Raw genomic sequence first — 16,297 nt, forward strand, 5'->3', positions numbered from 1 at the left:
TTAAGTGGTATAGTTATGAGTAAAAATAATCAAATTAGTAATACAAAATATATGACTGTGTTTAAGGAACAAAAAGAAAAAAAACATACCACATTCACTCTCTCTGAAAAGAACGTCGCATGCATCAATTTTTGACATTTAAATAACTGCCTGGCTATTGGCTAGAATTCAATAATAATTGCATTTTAGATGAGTGGGGTAGAGAGAAAAAAAATCACAAACACACAGATTGACAGTAGACTTTTATTAACATATCTTACAATGTCGATTACTGTATTCCTAGTTTTATACTCTTCTGATGTGTTATAAAGATTTAGATTCTACAGTAATGTACTGTACTTAAATGATCATTCATACAGGATTTCACACCAGAACATTTGAGTAATACACGCACACACCACTCTAGTTGGGACCTGTTATTTTTCAAGGTTAGCTTAATAAAGTAGGATTAAAAAAGTTACGGGGGAAATCAAAATTCTTGTTTAGCAGCATGCAAGGATATTCAAGTACAACTTTTCAACCAAGTGATCTTTTTGTTGTTGTTTTTAAATTGACTGGTGACTAATTCACCAGTACTAAAATAAACTCTCAAATACCCAAATGTTGAAGTTAAGGCTAATAGTTTTACTTCACATCCATCTGCACAACCAGAGAACATTCCATTTTAAATAAAACACAGTACTCAAATTCTGGATACATTATTTCTTGTAAATATAGCATTGGAGCTTCAAACTACGGATTAGTCAAGTTCATGAGCCCTGTAATAATGTTATGCTGGAGATGTAAAGAATCCTTTTGCTCTTTATCCACACTTACAAAATGGCCTGATATTCATAATGAGCAATGCAAAAATATTACAGGCAGAACTTATAATACAGTATCAAAAAAGTAGTATTTTGGAAAAGACACAGCCATTTAGTTGGTGAAACAGAGTAATTCTAATCTTACAGGAAGTGCTGTAATACTTTTGAAATATATATATATTTATATGTATGTATAAAAACCAGCATCTTTTATTGTGGGGTTTTTTTAATTGCAAGTATCCAGAAAAGCTCATTATATTTACCTACTTTTCCTTCTGTCTGTTCTCCTTGATTGCTATACAGTCATTTTATTTCCCCTATACACTTTTCATTAGATAATGACTTCCACTGGGGAACTGTTTTCATTGTATATGTGGTTTTATCATAAGATGTTTTTATTTTACACATATAAATTTTATTTTACACACAAGCTATGAAAGTCAAAACTACCAGGAACTGCTTGGTAGTACTGTATGAAATAGCCAACAAATATTCAACACTTGTGAAAAACATTAGTAGCAATATATTACATACCAGTATTTTACCTATAATCTTTCCTATCTACTTACATTGTGGGGTTTAGCCCAGTCATGCCTGTTCTCATCAATTTTCTAGCCCTCTATGCATAAACTGTTTTGGCATTCATCCAATGAGGCTGCACACGCATTGGCTGTTCATCTAGGTTCTCTCAGATTTTTTTTTCTTTTTTAGGAAACCAAGCAGAAAGAACAGTGATTACTCTAAACAAATACAATATAGAGGAACCTCCTGAAATGACAGTAAAGATACAAAATTATGTTTCATTTGTAGAATAGCCTGCACATTTCCAACCCAATCATTCTGAAACATCTGGTTTGAAATGACAGGCAAGCTTATGGTTGTTACGCTTCCAACTGGGATCTGCTATGTTGGGCACCATACAAATTCTCTACATACGGCAATTTCTGTATGTGTTATCACTTAACAGTTTATTCAATTGATATGGAAAAAAAATCTCCTTTCTGGGGAAAAAAAAGAAAGAATGTGCGTTCTGGAATACATTAGGAGTTAAGATACCTAATTTACAGCTATTTCACTTATTTATGGAGAAAAAAAAAAAATTCCTGAGAATGCAAAAGTTTTCAGTAATGCCTGAAATATTTCAATAGACCTCTCATGATAAGTGAAATACTCACCAAAATTCAACTTTCAGACCAATTGTTACCATGCAGTCTCACAACCATTTTACAAATCCTGTCTAATTACAAATGCATATCAAGCAAAAACCTTAAACCAACACAAAAAAGGCAAAGAAATTTTATGCAACGTATTTAGTAGATGTAGTAGACATATACACTGTTTCAGCAAAAACTGCTAAAAACTCAACTCCATGCAGAGAAAAAAAAAAACCTGACAGCTATCCCTGGAGCCTCTAAACAACTGTTAAGTAAAATTGTGCTTCTTAACAATAATGAGCTTTACAAAACAAAAGAAAAATGGACTACTGAGTGCAATCAGATTGCTCACACGATTTTGAGGATTTAATTTCAAATTATTGTATCATTATTCAGTAGCAACAGCAGCTAATCTTGCAAAAATTTCACATGTTGTCAAAGTTCCATTTCCCTTTTATGCCCACCCCAAGCCAAAGAGCTAAACTCCCATTCAATTAAAGCTATTGTCAGTCAAGATGCGTTCATTCACGGCAACACCAATGATATGGTGTGTAGATGATGATGATTTACAAGCCATTATAATGGGGCCCCCATCTTTTATTGATATGATCAAAGGTATGAGATACCCACTGCTGCTCAAGTACTTTGTATCTTTCCTTGCAAATGTAGAGAGGTTTGCCACGCCTGTAGGAAAAAAAAAAAGAAAAAAAAAAGAAGAGAAAAACTAAGGATTACTTATTATATAATGAACATACGATACTTTTTTTGCCCAGAGGAAGCATGCATTTTTATTGGTGACGGGCTTTTGGTTTTGTTTTTAATAAGATAACTGTTGGAACTTCCCTTCCTCCCCTTGGATAGCAGAATCCAGAAAACACCTCTTGTTTGCTCAGGCACGTGTAGCTTGGAAGCTACGCTCCTTCCCTGCACTGGAATCCAACTGTGTCATTTGATTAAAGGCCAAAGAACAACTTTGGGAGAGAAGTGTTTCCCAATGCAACACTGAGAACTGACTGTCATTGGGAATGGCAACATGGGAATCTGTCTGTTGGGTGCCTGGTGTGTACAGCTCAGTGATCATGACAACACCACCTCTAGGTCGAAAAAAAAAAGGCATGAAAAAAGGCAGTCCGGCTTGCAGTAAATGTGGATTTTCCACTCAAGGAAGGTAGAGTATTGCATAACATTAAGTTGAACTACATAAAGGAGTAATAATGAAACACACTTGTGATGAAAATATTACCTAAGATCTCTGTCTTCTTCACCATGTGCGTCTAGATAAACAGAACCCCAAAGGCAGAAACGATGGCCTCGTATGATAATGATTACAGATGCATTAATCAAAAGAAATATTCCTGTTCCAGCTCCACAGTTCTGAGAATGCTGTAATATTATGGATGTAGAAAGGGAAGAAGGCAAAGATTCTGTCAGTGTCTGTCAAATTTATAACAAAAGTATGTTTAAAATAGTAATTAGTTTTGTTTCAAATACCATACAACCTGTTATTTACTAAGAAATAGTTTATCAAAGCTCTCCAAGCAAACGATTACTCAACTCCATGTCTTGTGCTGCCATAATAACACTTGCATACAAAAGTGGCTCCCTGCTCAAAAAGGGAGGATATTTGTTATCATGTAAAACCACAATTACCTAACAAAAATGAGCAAAAATATTCTCTACAATATTTTGAATTTGTTGTTGCATAACAAAGTGTGTAGCATGAGCAATTATTTTTCACAGACGGAAATAAGAGGAAGTGTTCAGCAAAACTTAACATTATCTCTTTTACAATAGTTTCTATTGTTAAACATTTGCTTGCTCTGTCCATTCTCACAGATGTAATCTATGGCTCTACAAATCTAGTAAAAAAATTTTTTAATAATTCTCGCTTGTCATTCATCTCTGTGAATAGCATGATTTGTATTAATCAATTCACCTTAGCAATTAAAAACCATACTCCTCCTCTATAGTTTTATTACAATTAGAGGCTATAATCCTATCGACTGTAATTAAATATAATTAATTATACAGATTTCTTTTAAAATATAGCTTCCTGTCTTCATGAAGCTTGACACCTTAAACATAACTTAATTCTACTTTAAGTTTTGCCTACCCTTCCTTCTCCCACCCTATATAGCAGTATGAGAGAGAAAGGTGAGTAAAACAATTTCAAAAAGATCCAGGATCCCTCTGAAATTTCTTTGGGTTTGATTTTATGCTCCATCTGTAAATATCTCCCCAATGAATTCCACTCATAGCTTTGTAAAACCCCTGTCGTTCCAGCCTTTATCACAGGCAGGAAAATAATACTAGATGCTGTCCAACTCAGGCTCCTGAAAGAAATTACATATTTGCTGACTTGAAAATTTTGCTTCTGAACTGAAGTCAAAGGCCTTAAAATGATGCTTATCTAGCTATAGTCTGCAGACCACTAGTAGATGGTCAGGTATATCGGAAATTATCAAAGGAAAAAAACCCAAACACATACATTGATATTCTTATGTATGCAGAAATCAAGGAAACAAAACAGAGGAAAAATAAAATAACAGATGAACAATCAGAATGTATATGAATTTCAATTGGTTACAATGGCTTTGTACAAGTTTTTCACACAGGTGAAATTAGGCCATGGGCTTAAAAAGGTGAATAAAACTGTTCTCTAGAATCCAGTCTAGGTCCATCTATCAGAAATAAGCACTAAACATTATACAAACACAGTATGGAATGAAAACCATTGAAACTGAGCAACGGAGTTAAAAATTATCCATGAGTGTGACAATCAATTAAGAGAATTTGAATTAACTCTCTCTTACCAGTACACATTCACAGTAACTCTGTTGTTTGCAGCATAGTCCTTTCAAGCATACAAAAGTACCACAAACTAGACACACGGCAGGATCTTTAGGAACCTTGGTACAAACAGTACAAGTCTTTCTGTGATAATACTGAAAAATGGTATTATAATTCTCGGGCAACTGAAGGAGGCGTGGCAAGTCCCACTTGGGCTCCTGGATAAGCAAAATCTACAAATAAGAGAAAAACAATATATCAGTTCTACACATGCATTTATCTTTTCTAAGAGAACAGAATACCAAAGAAAGGAAGCATGCAGTTGAACAATCTCTCATTTCATCTGCATTTCACAAATTTAGAAGTCAAAAGTCACCTTGCAATAGTCACCTGCCTCTAGCTGAATGCCCTCCCCAACTGTGGTCATGTTTCATCTTTTGTAACGGGTATGAAATGGGCACTAGCCTTTTTCCAAGGTTGTTTTCTAAATCTGGCACTTTTCAAGCACAAAAATCCTCATAGCTAAAACAAGAGGATTAAGAGTGATCTACAGGGCAAACTCCCAGTCACTACACTAAGCTAGCTTGGCAACATCAACACAGTACTGCCCAACCCTGGCACTAACTACAAAAGCTGTCTCCTAGCTAAAACTTACACTAAAACTTTCAAAAACAGAACCGAAGTTGGGCTCTGTACAAGATATTTTAAGACATCTGCCTGATTTTCAAAACTCTGTTGCACATATAAATTTTGAGGCCATTAAGAACTTACCAGTACTCACGAATTTTGGCAAGGCAGGCACTACCTAAATACTGGTTTCAAAGCCTAAGTCTTCTCTTTTGCTCTTAAAAACAGTCCTTTTTTTTTTTTAGACAGTAATGTGTTTTCGTTCAACCTACTCATTTTTACTGGGTTTATAACTGGTGAGCATAGGAGTCAGATGGGATCTTTCTTGCAAGGTATGAAATTTAACAAACAAAAAAACAACAACAAAAAAGGAAAATATGCATTTGTACCCAGTTCCTTTTCAATCATGAAAAGAACATTATCAGTTTCACTGCAGTGTCCCTCACATGCCTATCAAATTGGCAGCAACTGTGGAGTATTCAAATTTTCATCCTCAATAGCCTAATTCATGCCTACAAACATGCAAAGACAGGTGCAGATCATGTTGCAGACTGCAGAACACATCTGGCTTGCCTCTTTGACACCATAAACTTAGGAGAGGGAGACTTGAATTGTTGAGATGCGGCTTGTTCATAAGAACAATGCAATGATGTTGAAACATTTCACAACTGATATTCCAATTGCACTGATTCAAGTCTTGGTATTCTTTCTTTCACCTTCAGAGAAGATGTATTGTCTTTTATAAGTTAACTATTAAACATTTTTATCCTTTTGATCTTTTTCAGTATTGCAACTAAAGATGCTCAAAAATATCAATAATGTCTAATAGCCAAGAAAAACTTCTGGTATTTTCTTAAAAGACAAAATTTCTACTACATGTCCTTGATATGCTTCAGGTGCAGAAGATACGGGTACACTTAGTATCATCTAAGGATAGTGTTTCTATTTTCTGTCTCCAATAATCATATAAAAAAAAAAAAGATACAAACAAAACAGATAGGTTTTCTTATTTTTGTTTTTAACCGATCCAATCCATATCCACTAACTAGTATTTCCAGTTACAATTTCTCTCTCATTTACAAGTCAGTTTCTCAGATCCTTATCCAAAACAACAGTGTGTGTGCACAGTGAATCAGACAATGAAGAGCTGCTTCCACATCAGTACTATTTTGGAAGAATAATTTTGCAACATACCTTTACTTGATCTGGATGTGCATCTGAAAACGAAACCAATTCTGAGCACCACTGTGATATCATGTCAAATGCTGGCACTGGCCAATCGAGACAAGAGGCACTGGTGAACTGATGAGCCGACTGAAAAGATGGTAAAAGACCCAGGCAGCTTGCGAGAACTGTGAATTCTTCATCTTCCTTTTACAACATAAGAAACCAGAGAAGTTTAGATTAATATCTACACTGTGAATTTTTAAATAGTTTATTAAAAATGCATCTATTCCAATAAAAACCGTAAAGACATTCTAGTATAATAATGCTAATAGTAATGTTCAGAGACACAGAAAATCTTCCATTTTTCCCAGATTACCTCAAACTGGATGCTCAAAATACAAGAAAAATGGTCAGAATTAAAAAAAGAATAAAAACAAACAAACAAACCCAACCCAACTACCACACAAACCCACAAATCTAACAAACACAAACAAAAAAAAGAAAACCCCAAACTCCCCAATAATTTTCTTCCTGTTCAGCATCCCATATTGGTTTGTAACTGTTTTAGAGATAAGATGGTTTGGAGGCAAGGAAATGAGGGAGCTGACCTGCAACAAACTCTACTTAAATCAGTCAGGGAGCTGAAACATAATTGTCCACTAATGCAATGTCTCTGAAGTCCACGTATTAACAGGCATTAAAGAAAATCAAGACTGAATTCCAGTCTGTGTGGCAATTATGACATCTCTGCAAAAGCTGGATAAGTTTTAAAAGTAAGTTGGTATTTTATAAGATAGGCATCTATGATCTAATAAAATAAGCCTGTATTTGCTGAACTTTAAGGATAGAGTACCATTTTTCAGGGAAGCTGCCTTGAAAACAAATGTATGGAAGAGAAATACTGCTACAGAGTAATGGTGTGAAACATAATAAAAAGAATCTTAGGATGGGAAATATATGCCATGAAAAAGACACCTGAAAAGTCTAATTTTTCATCTCTAGATTTTAAATGGAAACACTTGAGCATGCTCCTCTCAATCTGTACCTGGCAACTAGGTAAATCCCCTCCAAAAAGATGGTGTTGAAGAAGGCTTGTGATCCTGAGGAACGGCAGGCAGAACTGCTGCAGATCGCACTCTACAGAATCAGGATTTACCTGCGGGGGAAAGAAGCAATTACTGAATTCTGCCCCAGAAAAACTGTCTCCTATGTAAGAAACTCCAATATGAACCAAATGGTTTTTAAGCATACTATATAAACCACTGCATCAAAAATACCTTCTGTAGGCCAGCATTTCACTAATAATCTGAAAGAACTCTGTGGGTTTTCTTTCTCCCTTGACAAATGTTTTTTCTACTTAAATATTCAGTTTGCCAAGTTTCTGAAAGGTCATTCATACATATGATTAAGCCCCACAATTATTAGTAGTGTTTGTCAATAACTTTTTCAACAAAGCACTGGCCACATATGATGTTAGTAAAAAAGATTTGCACAGGCAAACTGTCTCAAAGGGATGTCCTTTGATCTAGAAAATAAAGAGTTGTATTGCAGTCTTTAGCAAGATCAGAGAAAAATTATTGTAACAACAAGGCTGAAAAACTTAAATAACAGACAGAAAGGGGACATGCTAGATACATTCTCAAGAGATTTGCCAATACCACTGTTAATTCTTCAGTCTCTTGTTCTTCATATATCTTCCCCTTAGACAGCTCACTAATCACGTGACCCAGCAACACTTCCCAAGATTTTTCCCCACTGGATGTATTCTGTAAATAAGAAAGAAAGAAATCCAAAGTGCACTGGTCATGAAAAGGAGAAAAAGTTCCTGTAAAAGTAACAGTGATGATGCACATTTCCTTTTCATCAACACATACATTTTGTCCTACAAAGATACACATTGTATTAAAGAAACAATTCTACAGAAAGCTCACAGAGTGAAATGTGAATTGCTACTTCAGTTACATATATTCTAAACTGAGTGTTATATGAAAACACTTTTATAAGGTTGCATTTGTCATGTTTTTTCTGTTTACTTTAAAACTGAGAAGAATCACTCTTCGGATTCTTTGTGTTTTGACAGAATTTGAATTCAAATACAACTAATTAAAAAAATAGTAATTTTTAAAAAATGTACCATCTAGAATGAATTACAAAACACTTGCTATGTATCTTAGACTGCAACAAGTCTATCACAAAATGGAAAGTTGTGTTTGGAATGAGCAATATCTACTACAGATAGGAAAAAGTATTTAGTGGAACGAATAAATAGCCATTTAACTTTGTGCAATAGTATTTACATTTAAAGGCAATTATAGCAAGCCATCAGAAATAGAAAGCAGTATTCCTATAAATATTTTTCTTCTAATTCATAACAAATTCTACCCAGGAAAAACATGATTGGATGTGAATTTTGATCTCTGTTAGTATATAATCAACACAACAAACAATGAGGGAGTGGAATGCTACTGGGATTCTTTAAAAAAGCCCAAAGCAAGGAGGTAAGATTAAAGATATAAAGGCTTCAGTACATAACAATGTATATAATTAATCGGTTCGTTTCTTTAGTGCATTTTGACATCAATTACAGTTGTTGATTTTAGATGGGGTCTTCACCTTTCAGCATCAGGAAGGCAGACTTGCTGCTTATGCTCATAGTCTAAGAAACAGAAGGCCACACATTTGAATTGGCAGTTAGGACAAACCTTTCGTCTACTTTACTCCTGGCAGTTTACTCCACAGGCATTTACAGTGTTCTTCATATGACACCATAAAGCACCTTGCAAAGATAACTAGAGTGAAGTTGGGAATCAAAAGTAGAATATCCACCTCCCAGCCTTGCTGAGAAATTAAACTCTTAATATTGTTCGATCATTCAGCATGAAGACAGAGGAAAAACTTCTGCTTATGTTTAATGTCTGGAACACCAAACTGTAAAAGTCACTTCACTTGGCAGTATCGATGAACAAAAGGTAAGTAAGGTGTGATCTGTGTAGTCATCCTGGGATCAGAATGTCAATATTATAGCACATAAGAAAAAGCCAGCCTGAACCATAATTTTAAACCATTTGGGCCTCAAGAAATTTCAAAGGAAGAACTTGGATTCCTAAACTAAACCCCAGCTTTCCTTGTGATGTGCAAAGAGCAAGAATTAATCTGAGGACTTTGGCTAGGCTCAAGAAGAGAGGGGCTGGGAGAAAGGAGCAGGGAGCTGTGTGACTGCCACTGGCCAGTCCTCAGCGCTCAGAAGTCCCTTGCATACACATGGCATCCAGACAGCCACATTATGCAGGAGGAGGAGCAGGAAACTGGAAAGACATCTGAGGAAGTGCAAACTTGCATGTCAGACTTTTGCAAAGCCTCTGCACTTGGGGTGGGTTATCACTTGAGTGGGATGGAAGCCAAGAATGAAGTGTAGGAGTCCCTGAAGGCCTGAGGACCACACAGAGATCACCCTGAGCATGTACTGCCAAGCTGCTGTCAGAATTTGGACCTTTGTACACATCATCTACATAAGACGGAGAAGAAGGAAGAGGATGTTTTCAAGAGAGGGTGAGATGCTGTAAGTATAGCACTTATCAGCAGGGAGCAGTGTTCTTATCTACCTCTTTTGCTCTCCCACTTGGAAAACTCAGCCTTGAATGGGCTTCTCACAGTAGAAAAGTCAAAATTCTCAAACTGATAGAAGTTGATCTGTTGTGTTATTTGAGCTACACTAAATCACAATATCCATTCACAGTAACACACTGTTTAATGTGCTACTACTTCCCACTAAGCCTTATCATCCAGCAAAGGCCAGCACATTAGTGAAAATTCCACTAAAATGGAATATCTTTAAAATGGAATGGTCTTTAATATCAAGAGAGATGGCTAGTTCATAAATCCATTACGTAAGCCATTATCATAATTTGCAAGTCTCAAGTACATAGAAGCAAGTACAAGAAGCAAATACTTTCACATGCTTCTATAAAAAACATCTTAGTATTAATAGGTAGCAAGCCCAGCTACTGCATGCCCTGTCTATTTTCATACAATAAAACTTCTCACTGTAGACAGAAAAAGAAGCATTGTAAATATATGTTCAGCTGAACTCCAACCTCTGCTACTAAGAAAAAGGCAGTCATTGTTTATCATATGGACTACAAAAGAATATAAGCTGGTAACACTTTACTCATATGCATTCTACCACAAACTTTAAACTGCAAAATTATCTATCACTTGGGAATCACTCAAGTGAACAGAAAAATGGAAAAAACCGTCACCAGCAACAATCTCAAGCAAATGTTCTTGAAATTCTAAGAGAAGAAGGGGGTAGAGAGAGCGCTAACAAAATGCAATACTGCCCAGTGATCTCAAATGCTCAATACAAATCCAGAAGAAAAACATCTCACACAGTAGCAGCTTGGCCAGCAGATAATTTGTCTTCACTGCCTTGGAGCTGTGACTGACCAGTATGACAAATCCAACTTATATGTGAAAAGCAGGACATGCTTCTCGGTGTGCGTTTTGTTTTACTGCCAACATAATCCAAGGCGCAGCTGCTGCATAAAGGGGTTTTCCTCCTCCCATTTCCTCTCCTGGCCCCACACTTCCATCCTTTCCCTTGGCACTGGCTCTCTTCTGACCTTCTGGGGAATCAATCCATGGAGCAGAAAACCAACTGAGAGATTAAATGAATGTTGGTGCCAGTGCAGGGAACTGTGTCTTTCGGTGGGAACTGGCATTCAACCAGCTGAACTGAAATAGCAAGATGCGCCTTCACTTCACTTGTACATATTATCAAAAGGTGAGGAAACTATAGTGAAATATCTACCTGCCTAGTCTACAAATTTCCTCCTTTGCCTCTTTATCACATGAGCCCTCTAGGCCACATATTGAGAGAAATTTATATGGCAAGCCACAAATAGCATGAAAAATAAGACGACAGTTTTTTTCCCCACCAACAAGCTTGCCTGCTTTTCCTGTGAAGCAGTGCATTAGATCAACCCACGGTTTACCTAGAGAGGCTTCAATTTTGCAGGAAGGAAAGCTGCATTTACCCAATACCATTGCAACAAACTCAAGACAGAAACTTTAGAGATACAGCCTCAAATCTGAAACTCAGTTCTGGAACTAGATCTTCATTGTGAACCTCTTGAGTCTCATCACATACCAAGACCTGCAAAAATTGCACACACAGGAACAAAACACTGGGTTTTTGCAAAGCAAAAGCAATGATTATATGCAAAGCACAAGTACCTGTTACATTCCCATCAGAAATACATAAGCAAAATCTCATAAATGTTTTAATAAATTAACCAACCTTTTTGAGAGCTCCTGACTCTTTCCATGCCATCCTTTCTTCAGCGCTGCATTTAACAGAAAATGCTGCCAAGGCTTGAGTATACAATAGAGTGAACAGCACTTTTATAATGCAGGTAAAGTGTTCTGTAAAACAAACAAATGAAAAGCAAGTGCTACACAAAAAGTACAAATCCCCAAAACATACAAAACAACATAAATATGTTTACTGGCTTTCAAAAATGACTCGGCAGCTGTAGTGAACGGAACAAGTACAGGGCAAGTAATTTTCCACTGCTCCATATGTTCATCTTAATCCTGATCGGCAGTGACTTCCTCCTAGGGACCTGGTGATATTACAAAATTCTATTTTGTCCAAATGTTACATCGAGTGAAGCTACTGCTTACCGATAGCTACAACTAATTGGGTGCTGCAGATGTAAGCAAATGCATATTCTACCATCTCTTCTGGCAATGATTAAACCATCTGGGGTAAGTTACATTCGTACAAATACCAAAAAAGATAAGTTCCCAAAGAAATCTCTGCAAGAAAGACACTGAGCACACTTGAGTTTCTATCTCTTCACTTCCAGATACGGATCCGGCCATACAAGGCTTGCTGCAAACCACTCTTTGGCGAGTACCTATTACTGGACCTCACGTGAATACAGAAGGAGGATGAAAGACTGCCTGCCATTTTAGAACTTACCTTTATTTGTTTATAATTTTTCACAATATTTAAAGGATTATTACCTCCTACTCTTAGGCTGCAGGAGAAAGGTTGTGAAATCTTTTTGGGGAAGCTAGCAACACAGGCAAAATAAGACTTCCTAAAATTGGAACGGGAAAAAAGGCTGAAATGAAGATACACTAGCAGTCCTTTTTTCTCTTTTTACTTTAGGTTGTATTTCCCATCCCAAATTATCTAATTTTTTAAAATCTTGGTAGATCAAAGAAGTTTCTCTCATCAGTTACACCATTCCTTAAGCACAAACATAACTATAATATATATCTAAAACAATGTGTGCAAAAATGAGTGTTTTAAAAAGTCCTTTCAGGCTTTGAAGTCAAGCAAAACAATTTTATTTACATAAGCACCTCACAGAAATTGGGTTAAATTCATTCTTTCTTCCCAAAGGGTTTAAACAAGCTTTGTATATGAAAATGAAAAGCAGGTACGGGAGATGAAACTCCTTGCTTCTCCTTCCTTAGCCAGGATTTGAGTACATAATTAAATTTGTGAAATAACAATTGCTTTTTTATGTAATAAATATTTACAAATCAACACAGACACAGATTTTGAAACTTTATGTGTCACTGAGTATATACAATAAGCACAATTTAAGCACCTAAATGATCATTTGTAACTATGTAATTAAAAGTGTACTTTTTTCTGTACTATCTTCCTATGGAGCTTCTGTTACACATGACAAGGAATGCTGCTATACTTCATCTGCCCCATTCTAGAGCAGGTAGCATTATAATGTTTCTTCTTGTCCAGTTCCCGCAGAAAGAGAATTCACCAATGCCATTAGATCTCCAGGCCCCACTTCTTCCCTCTGCAGAAACCTCGATTTTCTTAGCAACCCTTCTCCTAAAGAATAACAGCAGGCAAGCTTCCAGTAAATTTTCTAGGACTGAGATCTACCAGAATAAACCACATTCTGTCATAGAACTCTAAGAATTGCCTCTTTGGCCTGAGCTACAGTCTATAGCTGTAGCTAGAACTGAACTGAAGCACTGAGCTGTATCTCCACCAGTCACAGGTAAAAGCCACAGAAACCAACAGTACCCTGTGCCAGCAGGAATGGAAACGGCTGCACCTGCAGCAGCAGCCCCGGAGCGCAGGGGGCATTCCCAGACCTGCCACAGCCCCCCCCGGCCAGCTCCCGTTCTGCCGAGGGGGATGGCACAGCGCTCAACACTGGCTGTCTTGGCACCCTCTACAACTATCACATTCTTTTAAATCTGGTTTTTGTTAAATATTATTACTTCTTGTCTCTATCCCCACCTTGATACTTATTGTTCAACTCACTGGAAATATATCTCGTGTATATTATGTTTTTTAAAATAAATTTATGTCCTTGTATTTACTTACATGTACGTGACTCATTAATTACTACAAATTACAATTTTGGAGAAGCCAGAATTGGACACGAAAACACTGTCTCCTACATTTGGGTCACCCTTTAGAAGTCTTGACTTCTGCATACTTTTTTTTTTTAGGAAAATATCACAGGAGCAGCTCAGAGGCAGCATACTGTGTCAGGAACACCCAGGCTTTGAAAACAAGTATTGAAGAGTCACAAACACATCCCATGGGAGACATAAAACACCAGTCAGAGGATCAATGATTATTTCATTACTATGTATTATCTCTCATTTGCAGAATGCAAAATATTTGACATCTGTAGGTATCCATAAACCTGGAGCTGTTACACTTTGTCTTCTGCAAAGAGTGATCTTATTTACATTTTCACAACATGTGTGGGGGCTGCGTGGTGTTCTCCTGCTGCCCTCTTGGTGGAGGCTGTGGCTTCGCTACATCATCCCTTCGATTTAATAATTCTAAAGATTGTTAGTATCTTTGTATGCTGTGGGGTAAACTATGTAAACACTGCCAGTCCCTTCTGGTGCAGATGATATACTGTGCAACATTCTGCACTAAAATGCCGTCAGGACTTCTGTGTTTTGATGTAAAAAACCTAATCTGATATTCTGACAGTCGTGGTGTTCTCCTGCTGCCCTCTTGGTGGAGGCTGTGGCTTCGCTACATCATCCCTTCGATTTAATAATTCTAAAGATTGTTAGTATCTTTGTATGCTGTGGGGTAAACTATGTAAACACTGCCAGTCCCTTCTGGTGCAGATGATATACTGTGCAACATTCTGCACTAAAATGCCGTCAGGACTTCTGTGTTTTGATGTAAAAAACCTAATCTGATATTCTGACAGTCTAAAAGGTATATTATTATGGGTAGGTCATTATAATCAAAACAGAGGTTAATGCAGAATTTTTGTTCTTATTTTTGAATAATATTGAGAAATGCTTTTTATGTTCTTATTTTTAGAGCTTTTGGAACCAAATTACTTCACGGCATCCCATCTATTATATGCATTAAACAAATCCCCTTAAAAATAAAGTTTATACAAGGAACACTTCTAGAACTCTAATTTTAACATTAGTAAAAGAAATGTGCAGATGAATAAACGTATTACTAACAATATGCATCTTTTAATTTCAATATAAAATTAGATGATCTTTGTTGGCAGGCAATGACTGCAGAAAGAATCCACAAAGTGAACCAAATGCAAAATTAAGGACCTAGGACCTTTTCTAGTGAATTCAGAAGGGCATCTTTATATAAATAACCTTTGAAAATATTCTTCTTGATCTAAAGCTTGAACAGTTACTTGAAAAAATAACTTCAGAACAAAGGGAGACAGCACTGAACTTCAGATAATCCATGAAAGGTAAATTGAAAGTTCCAGGATACAGATAAATATTTCAACTTCCACACTGAAATTGGATACCATTCAAGCTGATTACATTCATTCTATATTTAGTCAAGATCCTTATCCAATCATTAAAGAAAAGTGCTAGCGTTCGCCTGAGTGCTGCTTGCTGCATTTTGTTGCATGTCATTGAAACTTTACAGAAAAAGAATGTGTTGGAACATCCAGGTCAGGTTCTTCAGCACCCGGGCTTACCAGAATTGCAAAAGAAAGGGAGTGAATGTAGGCGTTACACACCAGAGAAGAAAACCTCTCCCACAGTCCACAGTGGTTGGGCTAAACTCTCAAAACCAAGTTGGAGCACATCCAGCTCCCAAATCACAGATCTCCTCAAAGCAGCCCTGCGGCCTGTCAGGGCAAGGCCCAGCTGTGCCCCAGGCTGCTGAGGGATGCTCCGAGCACCGCGCCAGGCATTGCTGGCCACTTACTGCAGCCTCAGGCTCACTCCTGCTCACCCAGAGCCCAGGTTTTAAATACTTTGCCACAGCACGATATTTTTCACATTCAAAGCAAAGCAGAAACTGAAATCACTGGAAGCTATGAGACTCTGCACTTCTAGAAATCTGGCGACAGGGCTCCCTGTCAGGTGCTGGAAAAATAAAATTCTTTGCAACTGATGGTAACAAAGAAGAATGTCCAATTTGTATTACATGACTTGGTCAGCATATAGAAATTGTGTTGCAGGAAGGGGTGGTGGGGGGTGTTGAATTCAATTTACAAGGACAGATTTAAGTTTGTTAACTACCAAGCCACTGCCTCCACTTCCATACTACCTTTCTTCACATGCAACACCATTTTCTATTTGTGTAAGAAAGGATCTAGAAATTCTAAAAACAAAATACTTATTTTCTGCAGAGTCCCAATTCACACCAACATGAATGATGTCCATCCTCTGCACGACTGTCACAGAATTAAACCAGAAACTCCTATGGGGATTATTATGTATGTAGTCTTGCACAATTTC

The 16,297-nt window shown here is 36.9% G+C and overlaps 1 protein-coding gene across 1 annotated transcript in view; it reads right to left on the minus strand.

Moving 5' to 3' along the window:
* Positions 1–229: 229 nt before the first annotated feature.
* UBR3 (ubiquitin protein ligase E3 component n-recognin 3) overlaps positions 230–16,297 on the minus strand; it is a 116,842-nt gene continuing 100,774 nt past the window's right edge. Inside the window, exons 33-39 of the mRNA XM_065637380.1 lie at positions 11,841–11,965; positions 8,200–8,307; positions 7,587–7,697; positions 6,569–6,745; positions 4,771–4,980; positions 3,201–3,340; positions 230–2,641 (exon numbers count right to left, since the gene is read on the minus strand). Coding sequence (XP_065493452.1) covers positions 2,524–2,641; positions 3,201–3,340; positions 4,771–4,980; positions 6,569–6,745; positions 7,587–7,697; positions 8,200–8,307; positions 11,841–11,965 — 989 coding nt within the window. The 3' untranslated portion in view covers positions 230–2,523. The remainder of the gene's footprint in view (positions 2,642–3,200; positions 3,341–4,770; positions 4,981–6,568; positions 6,746–7,586; positions 7,698–8,199; positions 8,308–11,840; positions 11,966–16,297) is intronic.

The sequence above is a fragment of the Caloenas nicobarica genome, chromosome 6, assembly GCF_036013445.1.
Source record: "Caloenas nicobarica isolate bCalNic1 chromosome 6, bCalNic1.hap1, whole genome shotgun sequence".
NCBI lineage: Eukaryota > Metazoa > Chordata > Aves > Columbiformes > Columbidae > Caloenas > Caloenas nicobarica.